This window comes from Bactrocera tryoni, chromosome 3, assembly GCF_016617805.1.
Source record: "Bactrocera tryoni isolate S06 chromosome 3, CSIRO_BtryS06_freeze2, whole genome shotgun sequence".
NCBI classification, from domain to species: domain Eukaryota; kingdom Metazoa; phylum Arthropoda; class Insecta; order Diptera; family Tephritidae; genus Bactrocera; species Bactrocera tryoni.
Window position 1 is genome coordinate 36,431,811 of NC_052501.1, and position 22,174 is coordinate 36,453,984.

The 22,174-nt window shown below is 38.3% G+C and overlaps 1 protein-coding gene across 8 annotated transcripts in view; it reads left to right on the forward strand.

Moving 5' to 3' along the window:
• LOC120772225 (protein Wnt-2) overlaps window positions 1-21,930 on the forward strand; it is a 44,362-nt gene extending 22,432 nt beyond the window's left edge. For 7 of the 8 annotated variants that reach the window (XM_040100710.1, XM_040100711.1, XM_040100713.1 and 4 more), the window contains 4 exons: window positions 20,482-20,699; window positions 20,773-21,041; window positions 21,114-21,298; window positions 21,356-21,930. In XM_040100710.1, coding sequence (XP_039956644.1) covers window positions 20,482-20,699; window positions 20,773-21,041; window positions 21,114-21,298; window positions 21,356-21,638 — 955 coding nt within the window. In that variant the 3' untranslated portion in view covers window positions 21,639-21,930. The remainder of the gene's footprint in view (window positions 1-20,481; window positions 20,700-20,772; window positions 21,042-21,113; window positions 21,299-21,355) is intronic. The other variant, XM_040100717.1, reaches the window with a different exon arrangement.
• The last annotated feature ends 244 nt before the right edge of the window (window positions 21,931-22,174 follow it).

The window sequence follows — 22,174 nt, forward strand, 5'->3', positions numbered from 1 at the left end:
TCCAAATTACCTACATCGCTCATACTTCACATAGATCGATGTGTATACAAATGTACATACATGCACAAGATGTACAATGAAATTAACGGTCTATTACAAAGTTATCTAATTCTCATGAAGTCCGATTTTGGCTTTAAGTAATTTATAACACTTAAAAAGATTACTGGAACTGAATCATAAATTAGATTAATCAATTTCTCCAAGCTCAACCAAATTGAATTACATATAAATGTACAAAATATATATAATCGTTGTATGGGAGATGCATGTTGTAATTGCCCCCGAACTAGCTTATTCCGCCAAATAATCAATAGAGTATTAAAATGCATGCATGCGTTAAATTTCATTCGGATATCTCAAAAACTGAAGAAACATTTTTTATAATCCAAAAACATAAACTTTGTCTCAAAAATCACAGGTTTGAAAAAATTGTATGGCCCATAGCTTCTTAGGCAAAATTGCTCAGTATGAGCCGTTGACCATTTCCTTCAGTTGCGACCGCTTTAATATACCTTTGTATATATATTTTAACAAAAACAAATAAAAATTTGCTATGAATAGAATCACAAATATTTACCCTTAAAATACACTTAGCAAGAAAGTCAGTTTTTTACAAAGTGACCAAAGTATAGAAAGCGGTTTGTGCCCTGTGATGATAAGACAATAAGCAAACTTAGTTGAAGGAGAAGTTCCTTTGAAGTTGAAGTTTTATGGTCTGTCTGAAATTTCGTGGTGTGTCTTGTGTTTCAAGATCTACATTGTTTCTCTAGGATCCTTTGTTTTAAATAAGCCTTGAAGGAGCTGAATGGTCTGGGCAGCCTAATTGAATTTTGTTCCGAGCTGCTCCCGAGCGGGTCAACTCGTCTGCCTTTTCGCTTACTTCTATTCCTATATGACTCGGTACCCAGATAATATCAACCGAATCACCGAATTACCTACTGAGAGTCTAGGTGCACGCATAATCTAAGGCAGTGAGTTAGTCTTGGCATCGTCGATAGTCTTAGTCACTACTTGGCTATCCTCTAGAAGGTTTATAGACTTCAGAGTGGAAGCGCACATGTCAACTAACACTAAATTGTAGCCATTTAGTTTGATGATACCTTCTGCGTATGGCTTACTACAGAAGAAGTCTTTCTGTTCTTATTTCACGCTTGGATCTGTTGTTGAATTCGAAAAATTCGCCTTTGGAACTGTTGATCACAGAACCATTGATCTATTCTATTTAAAAACGTTGTGCTTAAATCCTCATGGATTTCATGTTCTCATTCGGATTGCCAATTTAGGTCGAGTTCATTAACAAGGTTGAGTCTAACAACATGTTCGCTATGACGTCGCTAAATTTCTTTCCGACGATTATTTTGTTGAAGACTAACCACAGGAATAGTAGCCCGTAGTACCAGGTTCTGAGACTCCAGTAGATGAGTGTAATTTTTGTCATAACCTTCATAGGGTTGCGGATTTGGTATTATGATATTTGTGAGCTAGCGTGGCATCGCTTTTGCAAAGAGCTTTCGCATTTTCATTTCGATAAATATCATTTTATTAATTTTGGTGTTGGCTGAGTTCGCCGTCTTCGGTCTGTACTGAATTTGACTCACCTTTAACGAATGCTTGCTTCACCTGCGGTAAAACCCGAATAACACTCACGCCTTTTTCTTGTATCAGAAACATTTTCCTTTCCTAAATTTCTTGCTAATACATTAAGAAGTTCGTCCCTCAAATTGATATACATACATTTCTCACGCATCAATTGCCCGATAAGAGTGAAATTTGTATCTTTTGTGGGCTAGGAACAAATGAACCAAATTCTCACTCTCAAAGAAACAACTCGATGCTTTAGCCATTTGGTAAATGCAAAGTCAACCTGCAAACACGCCAACATCCCAATTAAAGCTGAGTTAGCCTTATTGCCGTAGATCACAAAAATATTCAAAGTCTTAACATTTGGCATGAACATGAAACCTTCCAATGGTAAAGTGGGTTTCTATATTAATTCTAAGGGTATAAGGAAACAGAAAAATCAAAAATTTTTTTTTTTTTTGGAAAAAGATTACCCTACTAATCCCTTAAAGTAAACGATACTTTCAAATAGAGATGGAATTATTAAATAAAAAAAATACCGAAATTTCCCACTTGTTTACCCGGAGGTACTGCAATAACATTATAAAAGACACTACTCATATTATATTAGGTCCTCTGGGGTGTAGTCAAACAGTAATTACTTCGAAATTTGAAAATACAATTGATCTTTCGATCCAAAGTTATCATGTGGTATCGGTGCAAAGATTAACTAATGAAATACTGGGAAGTTATGATAGCTGAAAGTTAGGCTATATTGCATTGAAATAGTTTATTCCAAACAGAGGAACTGATTGCCTTGGTTTCTTCTACCGAAGTTAGAACTAAAAGAAGGAAAGAAGGACGGTGCAATTCGACGTTTGGGCCAATACCTACGCATACCAGTTCAAACCGCGACTGAAAGTTTATGCGAATTCTATTCACGGAATGTCTCTACCTTAACTCCACTCGTTTCTCGCAATAATCCATCAAGCGCCGAGAAGTGATGATCGAAGCGTTGATAGGTACGCTCAATACCAGTACATCCGTTGACTTCCGCTCCGCCAAAGAACAATTGAGCCTCATTATCCAGAGGCTTCCAGCCATGTGCCCGGCTGTGCGCACTTCATCAGCGTCGAAGGTTTGATTTCAATTTCACGCTTACGCGCGCCGGCTCATTGTTTCGCAATTTATTTATTTCCCATTTGTTTATTTAATGCATTACACAACGGGTATGTACAGGCCGACAAGCATATATTTTCCATTATTTGTTGTGTTTTCGTGTTTGTTTTCGTTTTTGTTTCCATTCATTGAATTTGTGAATTTGTCAGCGCATGTGAGTCGAGTCGAGTTCTAGTTGAGTTGTGGATATGAACAATTAAATATTATGCGAGTTTTTGTTGTGATGGTCGTGGGTAGAAATGTGGGGTACAACAATGGTCGGCAAGGCGGAGAAATCTGTGAAGTGAGAAGAACGGATATGAGCGTAAAAACGCCACTAATGATGACAGGGTTTGCTCTGCGTCCGCATTCACATTCACGTCCGTGTCAACGATGACGTCCACGACACCGGCAACTAACGATCAACAAGCCGAGATATAAAGCGCAAAAAGCGAAAAAATATTATAGCAGAAAAACCGAGTAAACGTATGATGGACGATGGACATGACATGCAATTCATGCTAGACCTGCCACTGGCGGATACGGGGGGTGAATTGCCGTAAACACGACAAAAAGGTGAATAACGGTAAATAAGTGAAAAGCAGGAACACTTTTCGCGACAGTCGGAGACAATGACAGACAAATACCATAACGCTGGTCAGTCATGCATTTCGTCTGGTCTCTTCGTCGTCGGCAATGATCATGGAGTTCGGGAGGGTTGCTATTGTCTCGTCATCGGTAATGAAGGTAGCAATGAAAAACTGCTCGGCGAGGTCTGACAAAAAGTTTGAAGGCATGACGGTCACGCTGCATAGTGACTATACTGTTATAATTTGCTGAGTTTCAAGCGGCAGCGTCTACAGCGCTGCTTGTCTGAGCGCTTCAGCAATGCCAATCACTCAGGCGATTTTTAAAATATACTTGATAATGCGACAAAGAAGCAGCTAATCGTCAATTGGTCGGTCATTCGGCTCGGTTGCGTAACCAAACAATGATTGGCACTTAAAAAAGGAATTGTAATGGGACCAGGAAGATGATTTTGGGATATGATGAATACTGTCTCACTGTTCAGCTGCGAAGTATGAAAATATAAGCGATACTATATTGACACAGATTTTAATAATTATTGGATATCTTTAAGAAAAAACTGCTTTTTTAAAAAATATGTGGGCCAAGTACTATTGAGGTCTCTACAACACCAAAATTCGAATAGCTTCAAATTTCTTTTCTTCTGTGCTTTCCAAAGCTTACTTAAGATTGATACCACTAGACGTCTAGAACTGAGTAAAGCAAAAAGAAAGATAACTCAGATAAGAAGTCAACGTTTTTCCGTGTTCCGATGACTTTTGATAAGCAAATTATTGAAATCAGTGCAAACCAACGAGTACTTGATTTATGAAACCAAATGAGATAATTCGAATTAATCGTACCGTATGAAAGAAAAAAAGATGTAATTACTTTTATAAATCGAAGTGCTTCATAAGTAGAAATTATGTCAAATGATTTTATTTACGCTGGTCTTTTTAGGTTTCCAAAGTGTGGAGATATTCCCGCCGTAAAAACTTAATTTGATTCAAGAACGACATACGCTTGCAGTCTTATGCGACAACTCGCTGTTTTTATACTCTGAACAGGGTATATTCAGTTTGTCGCGAAGTTTGTAGCTCACAGAAGGAAGCGTCGGTGACCCTATAGAGTATATATTTAAATGATCAGTATCCGTCTGTCTTTCTGTCCGTCTGTCTGCATATATACGAACTAGTGCCTCAGTTTTTAAGATATCGTTTAGCATACGTCATTTTCTCTTCAAGAAGCTGTTCATTTGTCGGAACTGCCGATATCGGACCACTTTAATATATAGCTGCCATACAAACTGAACGATCGGAATCTAGTGCTGGTAGGGAAAACTTTTGCATTTGACAAGATATATGCACGAAATTTTGTATAGATTATTTTCTAAAGCAACAATGTATTCTCCGAAGAAATTGTTCACATCGCACCACTATAGTTTATAGCTTCCATATAAATGGAAGGATCGGAGTCAAATACTTGCATTGTAGACTTTTTCAGTTAACGAGATACATTCTGCAAATTCGTCCTGGTTTATGCTCTAAGGCAACGCTACAATAGTTGAAGAAATTTTGCAGATCGGATAACAAAACCTGCCGTACAAACTGAAAACTCCAAATTAAGTTCTTATGTGACAAGAAATGTTCATGAAATTTAGCATGGATTATTGCACAAGATATCGCTTTAATCTTCAAAAGAATTGTTAAGGTCGGACTGCCATCAAACTGATCAATCAAAATCAACTTCATATATGGGCAACTTTGGCTAAATATCATCACAAAATTTTAGATGAATTACTTTTTTCATTAAATAGCGAACCAGTTTTCTCCAAAATGTCATATAGTTTGTAGGTGTAACGGAACTAATTAATATTCTACATTATTTTTTTATGTTGTGATCAGAATTAACCACTATACAAATAATATATTCTAAACAAATCGGTTATTATATTAATTACTTTCCAATTTGAGCTTTCATTAAGAGTAGTAAAGTATGACATGTAACTAAATGAAACAACAAGCTGAAAATTATGTTCAGAATATGTATATATAAATTTTATATTTTTTTTCATTAAGTTTATGTTAATAATAAATCTTTATAAAATTTTAAATAACTATAAACGTCTTAAAAATACTATTTCTTTATTAAATAAGCTTAATGTTTCTAGCAAACAACCTGGCTAAAAAGAACTAGCAAAATGTTTTCCTTTGGATGAAAACCACTGGCCGGTTACGTCTTTAGATTTACTTAAACACATAGTTACTAAAAGAAATGCACCTGTGAAGGGTATATTAGCTTCGATCCAGCCGAAGTAAACGTTTTATTTTGTTTGAAACGAAGAAAACCTATTTGGCCTTTGAAAATGATAAAAAAATAGACAAATATATGATTCATAGTAGGTTGAAAACCATCGCAAAACCAAAGATAAATCAAGAAAAAACGTTAACTTCAGTTGCACCGAAGCTAAATACCCTTCACAGGTGCATTTCTGTCAGTAACTATGTGTTTAAGTATTTTGGGGAATCCAGTTTATCAAAAACCGAAAGTCTTTGATTGGTATAACGAGTTAAGTGAGAATCTAGAACTGTTAGTGATGAAAATTTTGTGGATATACTTTCTACAGATTACTAAGGAATCGAAATGAATATTTGCTTTTGACATATGTGCCTCTGAGACATATAAATCCCTTTACTAGGGATCCTCTTTTGTCTTTTACATAAGTATGTATGAACCTCTTTTTACCAGAATTGACCATAGAGTGGAACGATTGTCCGCACGACCGCACTCAGGGTATAAAGGGTGCTGCTAGAGGAGCCCTTTGTAATCGAATCCACGGTCCCGTCAGTACGGTACATACATACATACAAATAAATACAGTGGCTAGCAAACAGAATTTGGCATTAAACCTTAAACCAATTATTACTACCAATTTGCACAATAACAATGAGGAACAGCCGAGGCGAGCGTATAATGATAGAGAATAAAAAAGCAACACAGTATATGGTATGGGCATAAAAAGCAATATGCAGCGGTAACACGCTGCCATCAACAACTCCGGCGGCAAAAAAGAGTGCAATGAGGAAGCGAACAGGGGCAAACGGCGAAGAAATAGTGACAGAACGGTGAAAAAAGGAAGAGCCATGCCCGAGGCTATTTAATGACAGGTTAAAACACATAATGAATACGGTCAATAATACGGCAGTGGCCGCAGCAACTGAGCTCGCCGGCGCGGCAGTTACGCTGGGCCTGCAGTTGGCTTAAGTGAGGCGCAACAAAAACACTAAAAACGAAGAAAAACAAAAAGCACACAAATAATATGAAATAAAAGTAAATGAAATAAAGCAAAAAAGTGAATCAAAAGCGATGTGAATTAACGTGTAAGGGCATGCAGCATCGCGCACAAACGACCACGGAAGGCAGGAGGCAGGAGGCCGGGCAAAGGTAGGGCGAAACCCCTTAAACAGCGGTTTACTTAAGGCTGGTAATTTTAATTGCAAGCACTTTATTTCTTGCGGTGAGCACGGTGGCTCATGGCCTTCCCAGCTTGTGCAGTGGTGAGGTACGCGTAAGGCCCGCGGCCCCTGGGCACTTACCGGCGTACACTGGCGACATGGCCGAGCATAGCGCGATGTACATATGAGCGTGTGTAATGTGTGCTTTTGATACGAGCTGCTGACAATGCGCGCCAGTCCAGTAATTCAACATAATTTACAAGAATGTTAACAACCGCTGAGACATCGATTGCGATCGCCAAACGGCTTGTAAGACATCATGTACACACATACGCATGCACATACATACATATGGTATATATAACGACAATAATTACCTACACGGCACTTACATATGTACCTGTACGGTATGCAGGCATGAATGCAATCGCGAAAATGCCCACATCTCCAATAAAAGTCGTGAGCTCGTGCGAGTGTGTGGCAATGTGGAGCAATGTGGAGCATTGGGGTGACCATGTGTGGGATTTTGTGTCGCTTTTTCTTGATCTCAATATTACCTGCAAACACTCACTGGCAAATGGATGCAAGCGCACACACACACACACATACATATGTGTGTGGTCATGTAATGTGGTATGTATGTGCTAATCGCCTTCGTTGCGAATGTTCGGAAAATGTTATAAATTAAATTAATATTTTTCAAATGATTGGTGGGCTAACTTGTTGAATTTCGGAATTAAAATACAGTTAAATGCATTGAACATGAGTTCGACTTGTTTTCTTTATCAGCCGATATGAACCCACGTTCGCATCTGACTGATAAAGAATGCAAGGCGCAAAATTTGCACCGCAACTGCACAGCAAAGAGTGAAGTGGGTAATGTTTGTATGTACATATTTACTTAGACATTCGTACATATATGTGCATTCGTAGAGTACCGCTATACCATTTGCGGTTTCGAAAAGACATAGCAATTTCACATGCACCGGGTCATGACTTGTGAATCACATACTGAATGTTGAGCTTTAAAAGACTTTATCATTCATCTTTGCTTCAGTAACTTAAGTTTCTGAGAATGCTGGAAATAACGTTGTTCGCTCTCTTACGTACGATTGCCAGTTAAGAACAGTTTCGGTTTTACAGCTAGAGACATTTTGTTTCACGAAAGTGATTTTGGCTCTCCGTAAGGAGAACTGACATTTGATTTGTAAACAAATTGTATTTTTGTAAACTGAACAGGAAATATTTAGTTTGCAACGAAGTTTTAAACATTGAAAAAGAAACGTCGGAGATTCCATAAAATATATACGTAGGTTGCTATATATGTACATATATTTCTGGCCTAATAATGTAAATAGGCATATTTATCAACGAAAATGCCTTTTTTTGTTTTGTTGTTTTTTTTTTTTATTTTATTTTTGTCGATTGCTGTTTTGTTTCGGGCTCATACACATAGATCCATGATTCGTCACCTTTGACGATCTTATAAACGTCTTTTGCAGCACCGCGATCGTATTTTTTTAGCATTTCTTTACACCCATCCACACGAGCCTTTTTTTGAGCGATTGTCAAATTGTGCGGGATCCAACGAGAACAAACCTTTTTTACGGCCAGGAGTTCATGCAATATCGAATGTATGCTGGTGGGAGAAATGCATAGGCACGCCTCTGTCTGAAGGTATGTTACATGACGGTCTTGCATTATCAGTTCACGTACGGAATCGATGTTTTCTGGCACAACGGCTGCTTTTGGACGACCTTCACGGAATTCGTCTTTGAGCGAGCATCGGCCACGATTGAATTCGTTGTACCAGTTTTTCACAGTGCTATAGGATGGTGCTTCACAGCCATACAAAGATTTTAGTTCATCGATGCACTCTTGTCGTGATAATTCATTTCGAAAGTTGTGAAAAATGATCGCACGAAAATGTTCACGAGTTAATTCCATTTTTTGGCCGAGATCAATTTTTTAATTCCCTGTAAAAAAAAGCAATTCACGATTAAATGACAAAACGTTCTGAGTGATGTTAAGCTAAAAAATGTCAAACTTTGCAATGGAAATGTCAGATTGCACCTGGCAACACTTAGTGTTGCCCTAGGCCAGAATATATATAGCAGCCCTCGTATTTAAATGATCAGCGTCACGAGCTGTCGGTTAGTCTGTATATACACAAACTCGCCCCTCAGTATTTGAGATGACTATCTAGAATTTTGCAAACGTGCTTTTCTCTCCAAGGAGATGCTCATTTGGCGGAACCGACAATATCGGACCACTATAGCACATAGCTGCCATACAAACTGTTCGATCAATCTGAATTCAAGTCGCGCAACTTTTTTGTATATAGAAATATTTTCACCGAATTCGACACGGTCTATTGTCTCCCGGGTAATGATATCATCTTCCAACAAATTGTTTCCTGGCGCCATGAGAAGGTTGGTGCCAAAGTTGGACGGATTCGGGACATTTGTGGTTTGATATTTTTAAAAATTTGAGTGTTTCGCCCTTTGACTAGTTTAACGTACATATAAGGTCAAATCGAATGATAACCCTAGCCACTCTCCACATAACGGTATTGTTAAAACCAATAAATAAGTACGTCATAAACATTCGATTTCACAGACACAGACATATTTATAGGAGCCGGTGTCGAAATTGAGCAATCAAATCAGACATCTTAGGGCCTACTTGACTAATTTTAACCAAATTTGGTATAAAATGGCTATTCAGACTAGCTTTGTTAATTCGTTAGTCGTTATTCGGTAGTTTTTTACGTGCGTTTTGTTTTTGTAAAATTAACAGATTACCGTTTTACCGAGTACCAGACTGGCAAGCATGTTGGTTTTTTCGTTACTTGGTAACATCACTCGGCTGTTTGGTTTGCGTTGTTGTCTAAAAAGTTAACTAGATTTATTGCGAAAAAATACATTCGGTGTCCACTACAATATAGTTTTTGACAATTTTTTCAAAAATAAGTATTTAATAAAATTTAGTCAGCTGTGGAAAAAAATTTACGTCCACACCCAAAGAGTATGTTCACAGTTAAGTGTTTGAACGAAGTGACAACTAACGAATTACCAGATTAACAAGTTCGGTCTGAATACGCCTAATATTATTCAGACAGTACTGTATTACGGAGTAAAAGTAGTGAAATTGAACGACAGTCACGCTTACTTCCAATAAGGTCATCTCAAGTATTTAAATTGCCAAATTGGAATTGTGACCTTTCAAGCCCACGCATACCAAATATTGGGTAGTCGAAAAAGTCTTTTCATATTTTGTCAATAGATGTTGTTGCAGTCGTAAAATAAATTCGGGGAAGTTGAAAAAGAATTACAGCTGTTCAAAACTGAGTGAAAACATTGAAGAAATTCGATATACTTTGAAATGTTTGTATAAAAAAAGGTAAGAATGCCACGCAAGCCAAAGAAGTTTTTCAGTTTACGGAGACGATGCTGTATCAGTTCGTGCAAGACAACAATGATTCGCCCGCTTCAGTTCTGGAAATTTCGAAATTTCGATTTACACTGATGGAATAATGTCTCTAGCGAAAAAATTGCAAAAAGTGATCTACCAAAATGGAATATATTTGTTTACTTATTATAAATATAAAAAAAATAAGTTGAAGCTTGATTAGAAATACGAAAAGACTTTTTGGACTAACCAATATGTGGACTCCAGTGCCCAACTGAATTTTTTATTGAAAAATAGGTTATATTCCACATTTATTTTCCTTACTAAGGATTGAATACATAAAAGCTCTATAAGATAGGATATTAATATACTAAAATGAAGGTATCTTAAAACATGTCAAACAAAGTACTAAGGACCTTTCTGACATCTGTTTGGCCTTAAAATGGCAGCATATGATTAATATGTATGTCTATGCTAAATGCGGCATGGAATGTAATGAAATAATTGTGCCTAATATTAAGCACTAACAGAAAGTTTGAAGACCGGAGCATACTCTTGTAGAACCTCAGAGGTGATCTGGTCACTGATGCCCGGAGCACACTGAAATTATAGAGGGAACACTTCTCCAACCTGCTGAATGCAGTCAAAGCATAATACCAGGGGATGGTGAACCCGATTCCCCAATCGATGACGATGGAGCAGACGTTCCATTGCCCGACCATGAAGAAGTTCGAATAGCAGTTACCCGTCTGAAGAACAACAAAGCGGCAAAGCCGATGGTTTGCCGGCCGAACTATTCAAATACGGCGGCGAAAAACTGGTAAGAAGCATACATCCTTGTAGATTATGGTCGGACGAAAGCATGCGCAACGATTGGAATTTAAGTGTGCTCAGCCCAATTCATAAAAAAGGAGACCCTACAATCTGTGCCAACTACCGTGGGATAAGCCTCCTTAACATCGCGTATAAGGTTCTATCGAGCTATTGTGTGACAGATTAAAGCCCACAGTCAACAAACTGATTGGACCTTATTAGTGTGGCTTTAGACCTGGCAAATCAACAAGCGTAGGATATTCACCATGCGACAAATCTTCGTCGATTTCAAAGCTGCCTTTGACAGCACGAAAAGGAGCTGCCTTTATGCCGCTATGTCTGAATTTGGTATCCTTGCAAAACTAATGCGGCTGTGTAAACTGACGTTGAGCAATACCAAAAACGAGAAGGACCTCTTCGAGCCGTTCGATACCAAACGAGCTTTCAGATTAGCGACTAGCTATCTACCGTGCGTCTTCTTCACTCTGCTCCTGGAGAAAATAATTGGAGCTGCAGATATCTTCAGATGCTGGCGTACATCTATGATATCCTCAACAACCTCGCCATTAGTACTGCCTACTCCAGTCTGGATAAAGAAGCGAAGCAAATGGCTCTAGTAGTAAGGGCAAGACAAAATATCTCCTGCCATCAAACAAACAGTCGTCGCACTGACGACTTGGCTCCCACATCACTGTTGACAGTCATAACTTTGAAGTCGTAGATAATTTCGTCTATTTTGGAACCAGAATTAAAACCAAAAACAACATTAGCCTCGAAATCCAACACAAAATATCTCTTGCCATAGTTTCTTCTCCTCCACTTTTTGAACTTTGAGCAAAAAATGTTAATCTTAAGGAAATTCGAGTTTTTTTGATTGATTGATAAAAAAGCCTTTGACATATTTACCATCCATTTTTTATAAGTTGTTTAATTATATTTGAAGAGTCACAAAATTAATTTCAAAGAATTCGTTTTTTTTCATTGAGTCGTGTCCTTGTCCTTGAAGGTGATTTTCCGCCGCATTTCTACCCTCGTGGCCGTCTGAAAAACTAAATAATGATGGATTCTTCATTAATACGAGTGCCTCTACCTCAGGAAACCGCAAAATTGAAAAAAAAAATCATAAAATGGCGGCTACTCTAAAATAAAAGTCGACTTTCCTACTATTTTTATAATTTTGTCGATTTGTTTTTAAATTAGAAATTTAAATTTTTAGTTTTTTGTTGCTTGGTGTCTTAAGAGTATTCATTCCGTATTTCAAGTAAACCGGCTGATTAGAGGATATTGTTTCAACTGCTCAACTGTATTGAAAAAATGAGTTTGGAGAAAAGCTTTTCTAAAGTTTTACGTTAAGTCGCCTATTGTTCCAGATGTCCGTCTTTAACGTCGGAAATAATTTGAATTTTGAAAAAACCTTTTAGGAAGAGTATTTTTTGAGTATATAAACTATTGCAACTAAAAACAATTTAAATTCTATTTTTTTTTAATTTCTCGACCAGAATGCCAGAATAATCTTAATATAATGGAAATATTTTTCATAAGCAATGCTCCTAAATATTCAGTAGTCTTGGAACATATATGTATAATACAATTTTTGTTATGCTTTTATATCATAACTGGGTATGAGACGTTCGAAACAGCCTGAGCCCACTCCTCAATGCATTTTTGAGTTGTTTCAACTGCTTTTCTATAAATTGGTCATGTGCAAAATATTTTATGTTAATTTCCGTATTCTTACGATTGTAAACCTTTAATTGCGATAATAATTACTCCGACAGGTTTCTCATTGAATAAACTGGAATATAATTAAACATTACATGCTCATTTGAAAAACAATAAAATATTTTGCACCTTTTCATTTGTCAAGGCCTGGCCTGTCTGCAGGCGAAATGCTAATAAAACTAATAAAATTATGTATCTGTAATGAGGAATTATAAAACTAATTCAATGAAGACTAAAATGTGTCGAGACATTGACATGTTTTGCATATGAAAGAAACATTTCCGCTTATCTGGATCAAAGTGTCACTAGAAGTAATTAAGCTGCTTTCAGCGCTCTAGGGAGCGAATACCAATTTGTCAAATTAAGAGCTTTAAAGCTGATTTCAACGCTGTGATCCCAATATACATATGTGTATAACGGGTGATCAAAGTAGGGGTACTTTTTTCAATAGCCTTTTCTTGACAGAACACGCGAGAGTCGTGCCAAGCTGTCATGTTTTTGCTTGTTCCGTATTGTTTGGCATTTTATTATGGAAAGACTAACACCTGTATACGTTTACAAATCGTTCAACTTTATTATGAAAATTAACGTTCTGTAAAGAATGTATTTCGCGCACTTCGCTCAACTTAACAGCGTAATATTCGCAATCCCATCACCCATCTTGAGGCCCAGCATTCATTATTGGATAATATTGGACCAAACAGACCACGTCCAGCGCGCAGTGAAAAAAATAAAGCAGCCGTAACTGAGAGTGTACACGAAGACTGTGGAAAGTCGATTCGGCACCGTTCGCAGCAACTCGGACTAACGTATGAAACGACTTGATGCATTTTACGTTGAGATCTTAAACTGAAAGCGTACGAAATAGAGCTTGTGCAAGAACTGAAGCCACATGACTTTCACAAGCGACATCGCTTCGCTCTATGGGGTCTTGAAAAGTTCCAAGAAGATCCGACATTTTCGAGCCAAATTTTGATTGGCACATTACTGGCTGAATAGGAATGCTAAGAAGCAAAATTCATTCAGATCAGATCAGAGAAAAAAAAGGTTTGGTTTTTGGTGTGGTTTGTGGGCCGGTGGAATTATCGGTCCATATTTCTTCAAATATATATATACCCGACTATGGCTGAAATTGAAGCTCGTGTTTTGGTTTGAACAAAACGGCGCCTCTTTCCATACATCACATCATTTGCAAAATGGATTTATTGAGAGAACACTTCGTTGGGCAGATAATTTCAAGTTTTGAGCCGGTCGATTGGCCACCAAAATCGTGTGACATCATTCCTACCGTTTGAATTCTTTCTTGGTCCGATTTAGACAATTTATAGTTGTGAGACGACGACAAACCTTAAAAGCACTGTTTGTGCAAAGTTTTACTCCGATAATTTAATTTCTGCTTTACCTATATTACAAACTATATGTGGTTCTAGGACGGTTTTGTGCATTTTCCCAATATAACATAAGAATGGCAATTAAATTTGATTGGTTGTGTAGGTCCCGAAATATAGAACCTAAATATGGGCGGTGCCACAACCGTTTTCCAATTTTACTACCAATTAATGTGAAGCTCTGACGCATAATCTTCATTGGGAAATGTTTTAAACATATTTCTTGAGCGAGTTATCACACTTTTAGTTGTTCAACATAACCGTTATGTGAAGGGTCGTCGAAGTTATCATCTAATTCCATATGACAGGTTAATCAAACGTACAAGGGGTTTTTGATAGATTCACTTAGACTTACTTTACTTTGGTGTCATTTATTAGTTTTTGGGGTAAACAACATCCTCAAACTTAGCATAATAGTGTCGGGGCTAATTTTTTCGGAAATTTCTAAATGTTTAAGAGAAACTGTCTGTGTGAGAGAGTATGTGTGCTACTTAGGAGAAGATCACAACTGTTCTCGTAACACGACGACACTTAATTTTCAATTTTCGATCTAATTTTGGGTGTATAAGTTACTAAGTCTTTTGATCTGTTTATGACTCAGTATTGAACATAATCGAAATAATTAAGAACGCTTTCTTAGAATAATATAAATTATTATACGAAAGTTGACGAGATCAAACATACAAATTCTTTAAGACTCATTAAATAAGACTCGAATATATCTATCTCCGTAGAATATATCTTTGTAAATACCCACTGGTGGATGTGGCAGTGCCGCGATACTACCATTGTGCGCATCAAAACTGTATATTGTGGCAGGTCACATGTGTTTCAAGTTGAATTCAATTAATCCATAGGTAGATAAAGAATTCAAGATGAGTACAGAGGGGCAAAGTCCGTTCGTCATCTTAAACATTTCAACATTGGTACTAATACCACATTACAACTGCGAATATGCCTGCGTCATGTGTTGTGGAAGTATTAAATGGTCCTGAAAGCAAACGATAAGCTGGTCGTGGGCTTTTCAGATACGGAAAGGTAGAAAAGTAAATTAAATGTTTAAAGATAAAGCAAAGAGACCTGAACGCCCATATACGTAGATTGCTATATATATTTCTGGCCTAATAATGTAAAATGGCATATTCATCAACGAAAATGGTTTTTTTATGTGTTTTTTTTCTTTTTTTATTTTTTTTGTCGATTGCTGTTTTGTTTCGGGCTCATACGCATAGATCCATGATTCGTCACCTCTTACGATCTTATAAACGTCTTTTGAAGTACCCCGATCGTATTTTTTCAGCATTTCTTTACACCAATCCACACGAGCCTTGTTTTGAGCGATTGTCAAATTGTGCGGGATCCTACGAGAACAAACCTTTTTTACGGCCAGATGTTCATGCAATATCGAATGAAGGCTGGTGGGAGAAATGCATAGGCATGCCTCTATCTGAAGGTATGTTACATGACGGTCTTGCATTATCAGTTCACGTACGGCATCGATGTTTTCTGGCACAACGGCTGTTTTTGGACGACCTTTACGGAATTCGTTCTTGAGCTAGCGTCGGCCACGATTGAATCCGTTGTACCAGTTTTTCACAGTGCTATAGTATGGTGCTTCATAGCCATACAAAGATTTTAGTTCATCGAGGCACTCTTGTCGTGATAATCCACGTCGAAAGTTGTGAAAAATGATCGCACGAAAATGTTCACGAGTTAATTCCATTTTTTTGGCCGAGATGAATTTTTTAGTTCCCTGTAAATAAAACAATTCACGATTAAATGACAAAACGTTCTGAGTGATGTTATGCTAAAAAATGTCAAACTTTCCAATGGAAATGTCAGATTGCACCTGGCAACACTTAGTGTTGCCCTAGGCCAGAATATATATAGCAGCCCTCGTACCAGATGTATGTATGTAAATGCAAATATGTTATATGCAAAGATGTATTATATATATTTGTATGAGATTGTATATAGTTCATATCGCTTGGTATACTTGTATATTGGCAAACCTTTGTGGTTGTTGTTCGAGCTCTTTCAGTCATTTGCATTCAATAAGCTCGCTCTGATTTATTCGCTGTCACATTGGCAAAGATGCTTTCAAAAAAGACAACAACAACAATTTTATGAGCCAATCATAGCCGCTTGTCGGCAAACTCACTTAGCAGTACGCAAATATTAAAACGTGCTTATATGGGCTCATATGCATGTTGTTGTATCTTTATACTAAGCATATGTGCAGTCGGGTGCATGCATTTGCTCACATTCGCGTACTTTGTAAACACAGAGATTAGTGGCTCAGATTATTATAATTACACTTAATCATACACTCGTATGTGGAATGAGTCGTGCTTGCCATATTTTCAAAAATGAACATATAATAAATGAAATGAAACATCAAAAAAATACGCTCGTGAATACTCGTATTCTGTACAAATACGTGCATATATTCGTATTTATATAAATTCATTTTTTCATGTTTTGCAAAAATAATTATTGGCCGCGAGCCACTGGTCGATTTACGAGATACTTGATCAAAGCAAACAAATCATTTTTCAGCTGCGTAGGTGTTTGTAGTTTCAACTGATGCAAATGGTGGTTGCTGTACAGCGCAGCCCCCGACCATGCTACTTCACTGCGGATTAGTCAATTCTAATCATAATTATGTCAAAGTGAGTTTTTCTAGTAATTATACTTGATTTATTGTTTCCTTAAGTCAAAGCAAGCGTGGTTGTTGCAGATTTTTTTCTCACAACTGTCATTTATTGCTTGTAAAATCTCCACGCAAGTCTTAAGATCCTTACCATGAATTACTACGAATTGTTACATTGGAATTAGTACTCAAAGTATATTTTGTTTTCTTTCTTATGAAAATTTTTGGGGTTACCTTAAAAAATGGTACAATTTTGAAAATTTTCAAATGTTTTTCAAGTATTCACCGCTGGTTTCATATATCCAATTTCGTATGTAAAAACAGCTTATCTCTCAAATATGTGTACATACAACCAAAATACCTCAATTTCAACTTCCCCAATTCCGTGGTACAACAATTTCTCTCCTCCCACAGCAAAATATCGAGGAGTCAAGATCGGCTGAACTGGAAAATGAATATTGAGAAAGGATTAAGCAAGTACGTAACAAGATAATATTCAGCAGGAATTACGGCCTAAAACCGAATATAGGCATATGAGTTCCCCCTGCGGGTAGGGGGGACCCCCTTTGGGTAGGGGGGGAAACCGAATATGCCCGCGGCAAGGCATGCCTATCGTAAGAGGCGACTAAAAGCCAAATGCACTATGTCTGACAAGTACAGGTCTGTTTATAATTGTCAACATGGTCTAAGTCGGAACAGTGCTATAAAAAATAGCTCGAAATGATGTCATATTCTTAAATGGGTTTGCGATTATATAACAAATTCTAAAATCTAACGGGATAACAAAAATCATACAGTCGGGTTCTTAAGAATTCCTTGGAATTCTTGGGGGCTCGACTGGCAGTAGCTTAAGCGCAAGCTTGGGCTACAGGTCACACCAAAGACTAAAACATGGTACCACGGGGAGCAGCCGCCCCTGAAGTTCGCTTCAGTCTGCTCATTGGGTTTTGGCCCTTTGGGGAGATTTGTAGTGGCTGTGGTTTAAACCTAAATGCAGGAAGGGCAATAGTCCAATGTGGAGTCGCACTGCGGCTGGGTGCCGGACCCAGAGTACGGCAGAGGTTTTAGATGGGCCTCGAACACGACCAAGGTGGCTAGGGTGTTTCCTTTGGTTTTCACCCGAACCGATTGGAACCAAAGTGTATGTGTGTGGGACGGCACTCATACCTTGGTTTCTTCCAGAGTGTAGTGTTGTGCATGCACTTACACTTTGGGGCGCTGATCAACGAATTAATTTGATCTATGTGCTACTAGCAATAGATAGCACCGTGGATTTGAGCCTTCGTAGGCAGATACCCACGTAAAACACATTGACAGTTATAGGCATATGAGTGTGTACGGCCGTCAGTAGATCAATCCTTACATATGGGACACTGGGTTTGGTGGCCAGCATTAAATAAACAATACGATAACAGAAACTTTAATGGAATAAGAGGCCAGCCTGGGCAGGAACTTCCGGGGCTATTAAACCATGACGGAATGAAGCGCTTAATATGTTCCTGTATCAACTGGCCATAGACGCTATAAGAATTAAGGAGATTGGTGATTGAAACAAGAAGAGTCATTGACTTAGCGATTTTCTGAATCAGCTCAAAACAAGTGTAAATAAATCATACGCCGAGATCATGAGCTTCAATTTCAGGCATCAAATAGTCGGTTATCATGTGGCGATAAAGGTCGCCATTGACGTTTACGTCCTCACCGACATCATTTTTGAGGAAATGTGGACCGATGATTCCGCTAGCCCACAAATCACCCCAAACCGTTGTTTTTGTTTCGATGAAATGACAGCTCTTAAATATCTTGAATGCGGCATCGCTGAACAAAATTTGCCTTGAGAACGTCTGATATTTTTGCAATTTTTGAAGAGGCCATAGAGTGAAGCGATGTAGCTTGCGAAGGACCGGTTCTTGCACAAACTGTATTTCGTACGCTTTCAATTTAAACTCTCGACGCAAAATGCGTCAAGTCGTTCCTTAGGCCAGTACGAGTTGCTGCGAACGGCGCTCCACGTTCTTCATGTACACTCTCAGCTATGACTGATTGTTTTCTTCACTGTGTGCTGGACGTTGTCGATAACATTCGAATAGTTAACAGAAATATGGGCTTAAGACGGGTGATGGTGTAGCGTATATTATGCTCAGTAGGCCAATTATGTTGACAAAAAATTGAGCGAAGGGCGCGAAACATATTCTTTACAGAACGTCAATTTTCTTTAAAAGGTTGAACGAATTGTAAACGTTCTTCATTAATTCATTAATTTAAAAACATATCCAATATCCAATGGAGTTTAATTGATTTTAGGAATTTGAACTCCGCTAAACTCTCCTGCTCCATTAAATGACGACATTGGTGCGTTTGGCTCGAAGTTTGTCCTCGCAAATAAGACATTAGGAGCCTTAATTTTCACAATTTTCTACTGCTCCACGGACCCCGCAGATTAGTGCAGTTGATGAGCGCCACCATCAAACGTCGTTTCAAATTTCACTACATGCTGCCGCTGCTTTGAACTCTGTCGACTTGTGCCCGTGTTCTTGATTTTTAGCTTCTCGGCTGCGTTCCTCCACTTTCTGTTTTCCGAGGTTGGCTTCGATTCCCTATCTATTAAACGCTGTCTATTTTCAATCATAAGCTCCTCAACACATTCGCAAACGCTGGATCCGAGGTACAACACCAGTTGTGTCTGTCGAAATGAGCCCTGCCGTCTATCGCCACTCTATTTCTTCTACTTTCAGGGCGGACTTGCCCTGGTGTTGGTTAAAAATCCTGACCGCTGTCTTAAATGACGCATTTGCTTTCAGCATCTTCTTACTTAGTTTCTTCCGGTACCCTCTCTGGTTTTCAGAGTTGGTACCCCTGCTTACCTGCTCCGCAGAACGAAACCGTTCTTCATCTTCCTCTTTCTCTGCCTTTGTGCGCACAGCACTTTTTTGATGCTAGTCGTAATGGATTGTGACACCCGTGTGCTGTGGGCTGGCTTCTCAGTAGTACTACAACCACTGCAATCTGTTTCCGTTGCAATGAAGGTGTGGCCGCTGGCAATACAGCATGCATAATCGCTGTGCCCGGTAGCGACCTCGTATTTCCAATGAAGTGTGGGCTGATACTCCAGCCTGCTTGTTCTCTTCAATGGCTACCAAGGCTTAAGCTTCGAATTCTCGGGCTTGTACCTTTAACGTTTTATACCTATCAAGTATGGAAAATTATTAGAAATGGTTGTTTTATTTATTATAAAATATACCTGTCATGTCTCGGCCATCCTAGAGGCAGCTTGAAATCACGACATTACAATTTTGGTCGAACTGAAGAAGCTTAGAAGTAATTTGAAGTTGGCTTACTAAATCTGTTCATATATTCATTGTTTTAAGATTTTGGAAGTTGTGAGACAGAAACAGAATGATGAGACTAGATTGCGGCTCGTGGCTCAATTATTCTTAAATCAAAGTGATATCAACAATTCTGAGAGGCAAACAAAATTGGATGCTATTAAAATGTTCATATAGACTTTTTGCTTCCAACAACGTCAAAATTTTAGTTGCGACGACCAGAAAATTTTGTTAAACCACTTTTATCTTAAGGACATATAAACGCTCATTTAATTGTGCCGTAAATATTTATTTATTTAGTTAAGTCTAAGAACATTAATTCTTACAGACTATTTTAAATATGTAATATATAAACAATTTTGTATGTACATAACTAACTTCTAAACGGGAAAATAACATGTATGCTTCTCTGTTTTAATTTCTGTTAGATTAGTATCCAGTTTTACGTCGGCCATACTCTGTTCCCGCATACCTGGTCTAACCCCACAACAACGGCAGCTGTGTAGTGAGTCGCCAGATGCTTTAATCGCGTTGGGTGAAGCTCATCAGATGGGATCGCATGAGTGTCAGCACCAGTTCCGCGGACATCGTTGGAATTGCTCACAAGTTTGGCAGGAAGGTGTCTTTGGACACGTCATGTTTGTCGGTAAAAACTGGATACAACGCAACTAAAAGATGTATGGAAGACATTTTCAAACTGCCATGTTATTTACTTACAGGTTCTCGCGAAGCGGCCTTCACTTATGCCATCGCCAGCGCCGGAGCGGCGCACTCTGTGACGGCAGCCTGCGCGCGTGGCAATATATCTTTGTGCGGCTGCGACATGCGCCACAAACCCAACAGTGACTCGCAGTCTTGGAAGTGGGGCGGCTGTTCGGCCGATATCAATTTTGGCATGAAATTCGCACGCAAATTTCTTGATGCACGCGAAATCGAAGGCGATGCGCGCACGCTGATGAATCTGCATAACAATCGCGTTGGTCGCAGGGTGAGTACTTCAGCACTTCGAAGCTAGAAGCTAACTCTAATTTTTCTCCTTTTTTCGAATTTTCTTTTTCAGTTAGTTAAGAATCTGCTAAAGACGGAGTGCAAGTGTCATGGCGTGAGTGGTTCGTGTGAGATGAAGACGTGTTGGAAGAGTCTGCCACCTTTTCGTCAGATCGGCGAGGTGCTTATGCGGAAATACAAAAGGGCAAAACATGTGCACGTTAAAGACGTAAATGGACTGAAACAAGTATTAAGGGAGTAAGTGACCGTCCATTTTATGAATCACCTGCGACTTTATTGTTATTCGCCTTTTAGGAGGAATAGTAGCCGTGAACTGAAGCGTATGGAGCTGGTCTATCTCCAAAAGTCGCCGGATTATTGCGAACGCAATGTGCAACAAGGCATTCTCGGCACGACTGGTCGTGTTTGCAATCGTACCTCGAGTGGAACTGAAAGCTGTGATAAATTGTGCTGTGGGCGTGGCTATAATACGCGTCAAGTACGACGAAGAGCACAGTGTCGTTGTAAGTTCCGTTGGTGCTGCGATGTGACCTGTGACGTGTGCGAGGAAAATTACGAGGAATTCACGTGTAAATAAACAGTTGATAGATATACCATTTTAGGCGATGTTTTACAAAAATATCATAGAAAACAACAACATTGTTAGCTAATTATTTATTACTTTGTAAGATATTCCCTGTGTGTATATTGTAGACATAAGCTTATTAGTTCTTAGAAGTGCTAAGTAAGAGTTTAGGTGTAAGAATCTAGGTTTATTCCCTCAATTTTGTTAAGCTTATTTATTTATGATTTTTTTAATGGAAATATATGTATCCAAACTTTATATTTCACACCGAATAAAAACGAAATCGAAAGATATCTAACGAATATCCCCAGCTTAATTTCTTTAGCATTTTTGCCCGTGAAGTCCCATACGTTTTAGCCGAGGAACTGAACGTAATACCAACTTATTTTGATAATAGCCTTAAATATAGGGTACAGTGTTCTCCTATATTTATTCCAATCTTTAATGTCAATTATCGTTTCGACCAGTTAGGCTTCTTCGGCGAAACAAATCAGTTATTCGCCGCCTTTTGCGCTATTTTATAAGATTTATTTGCTATTGTTGTAAAT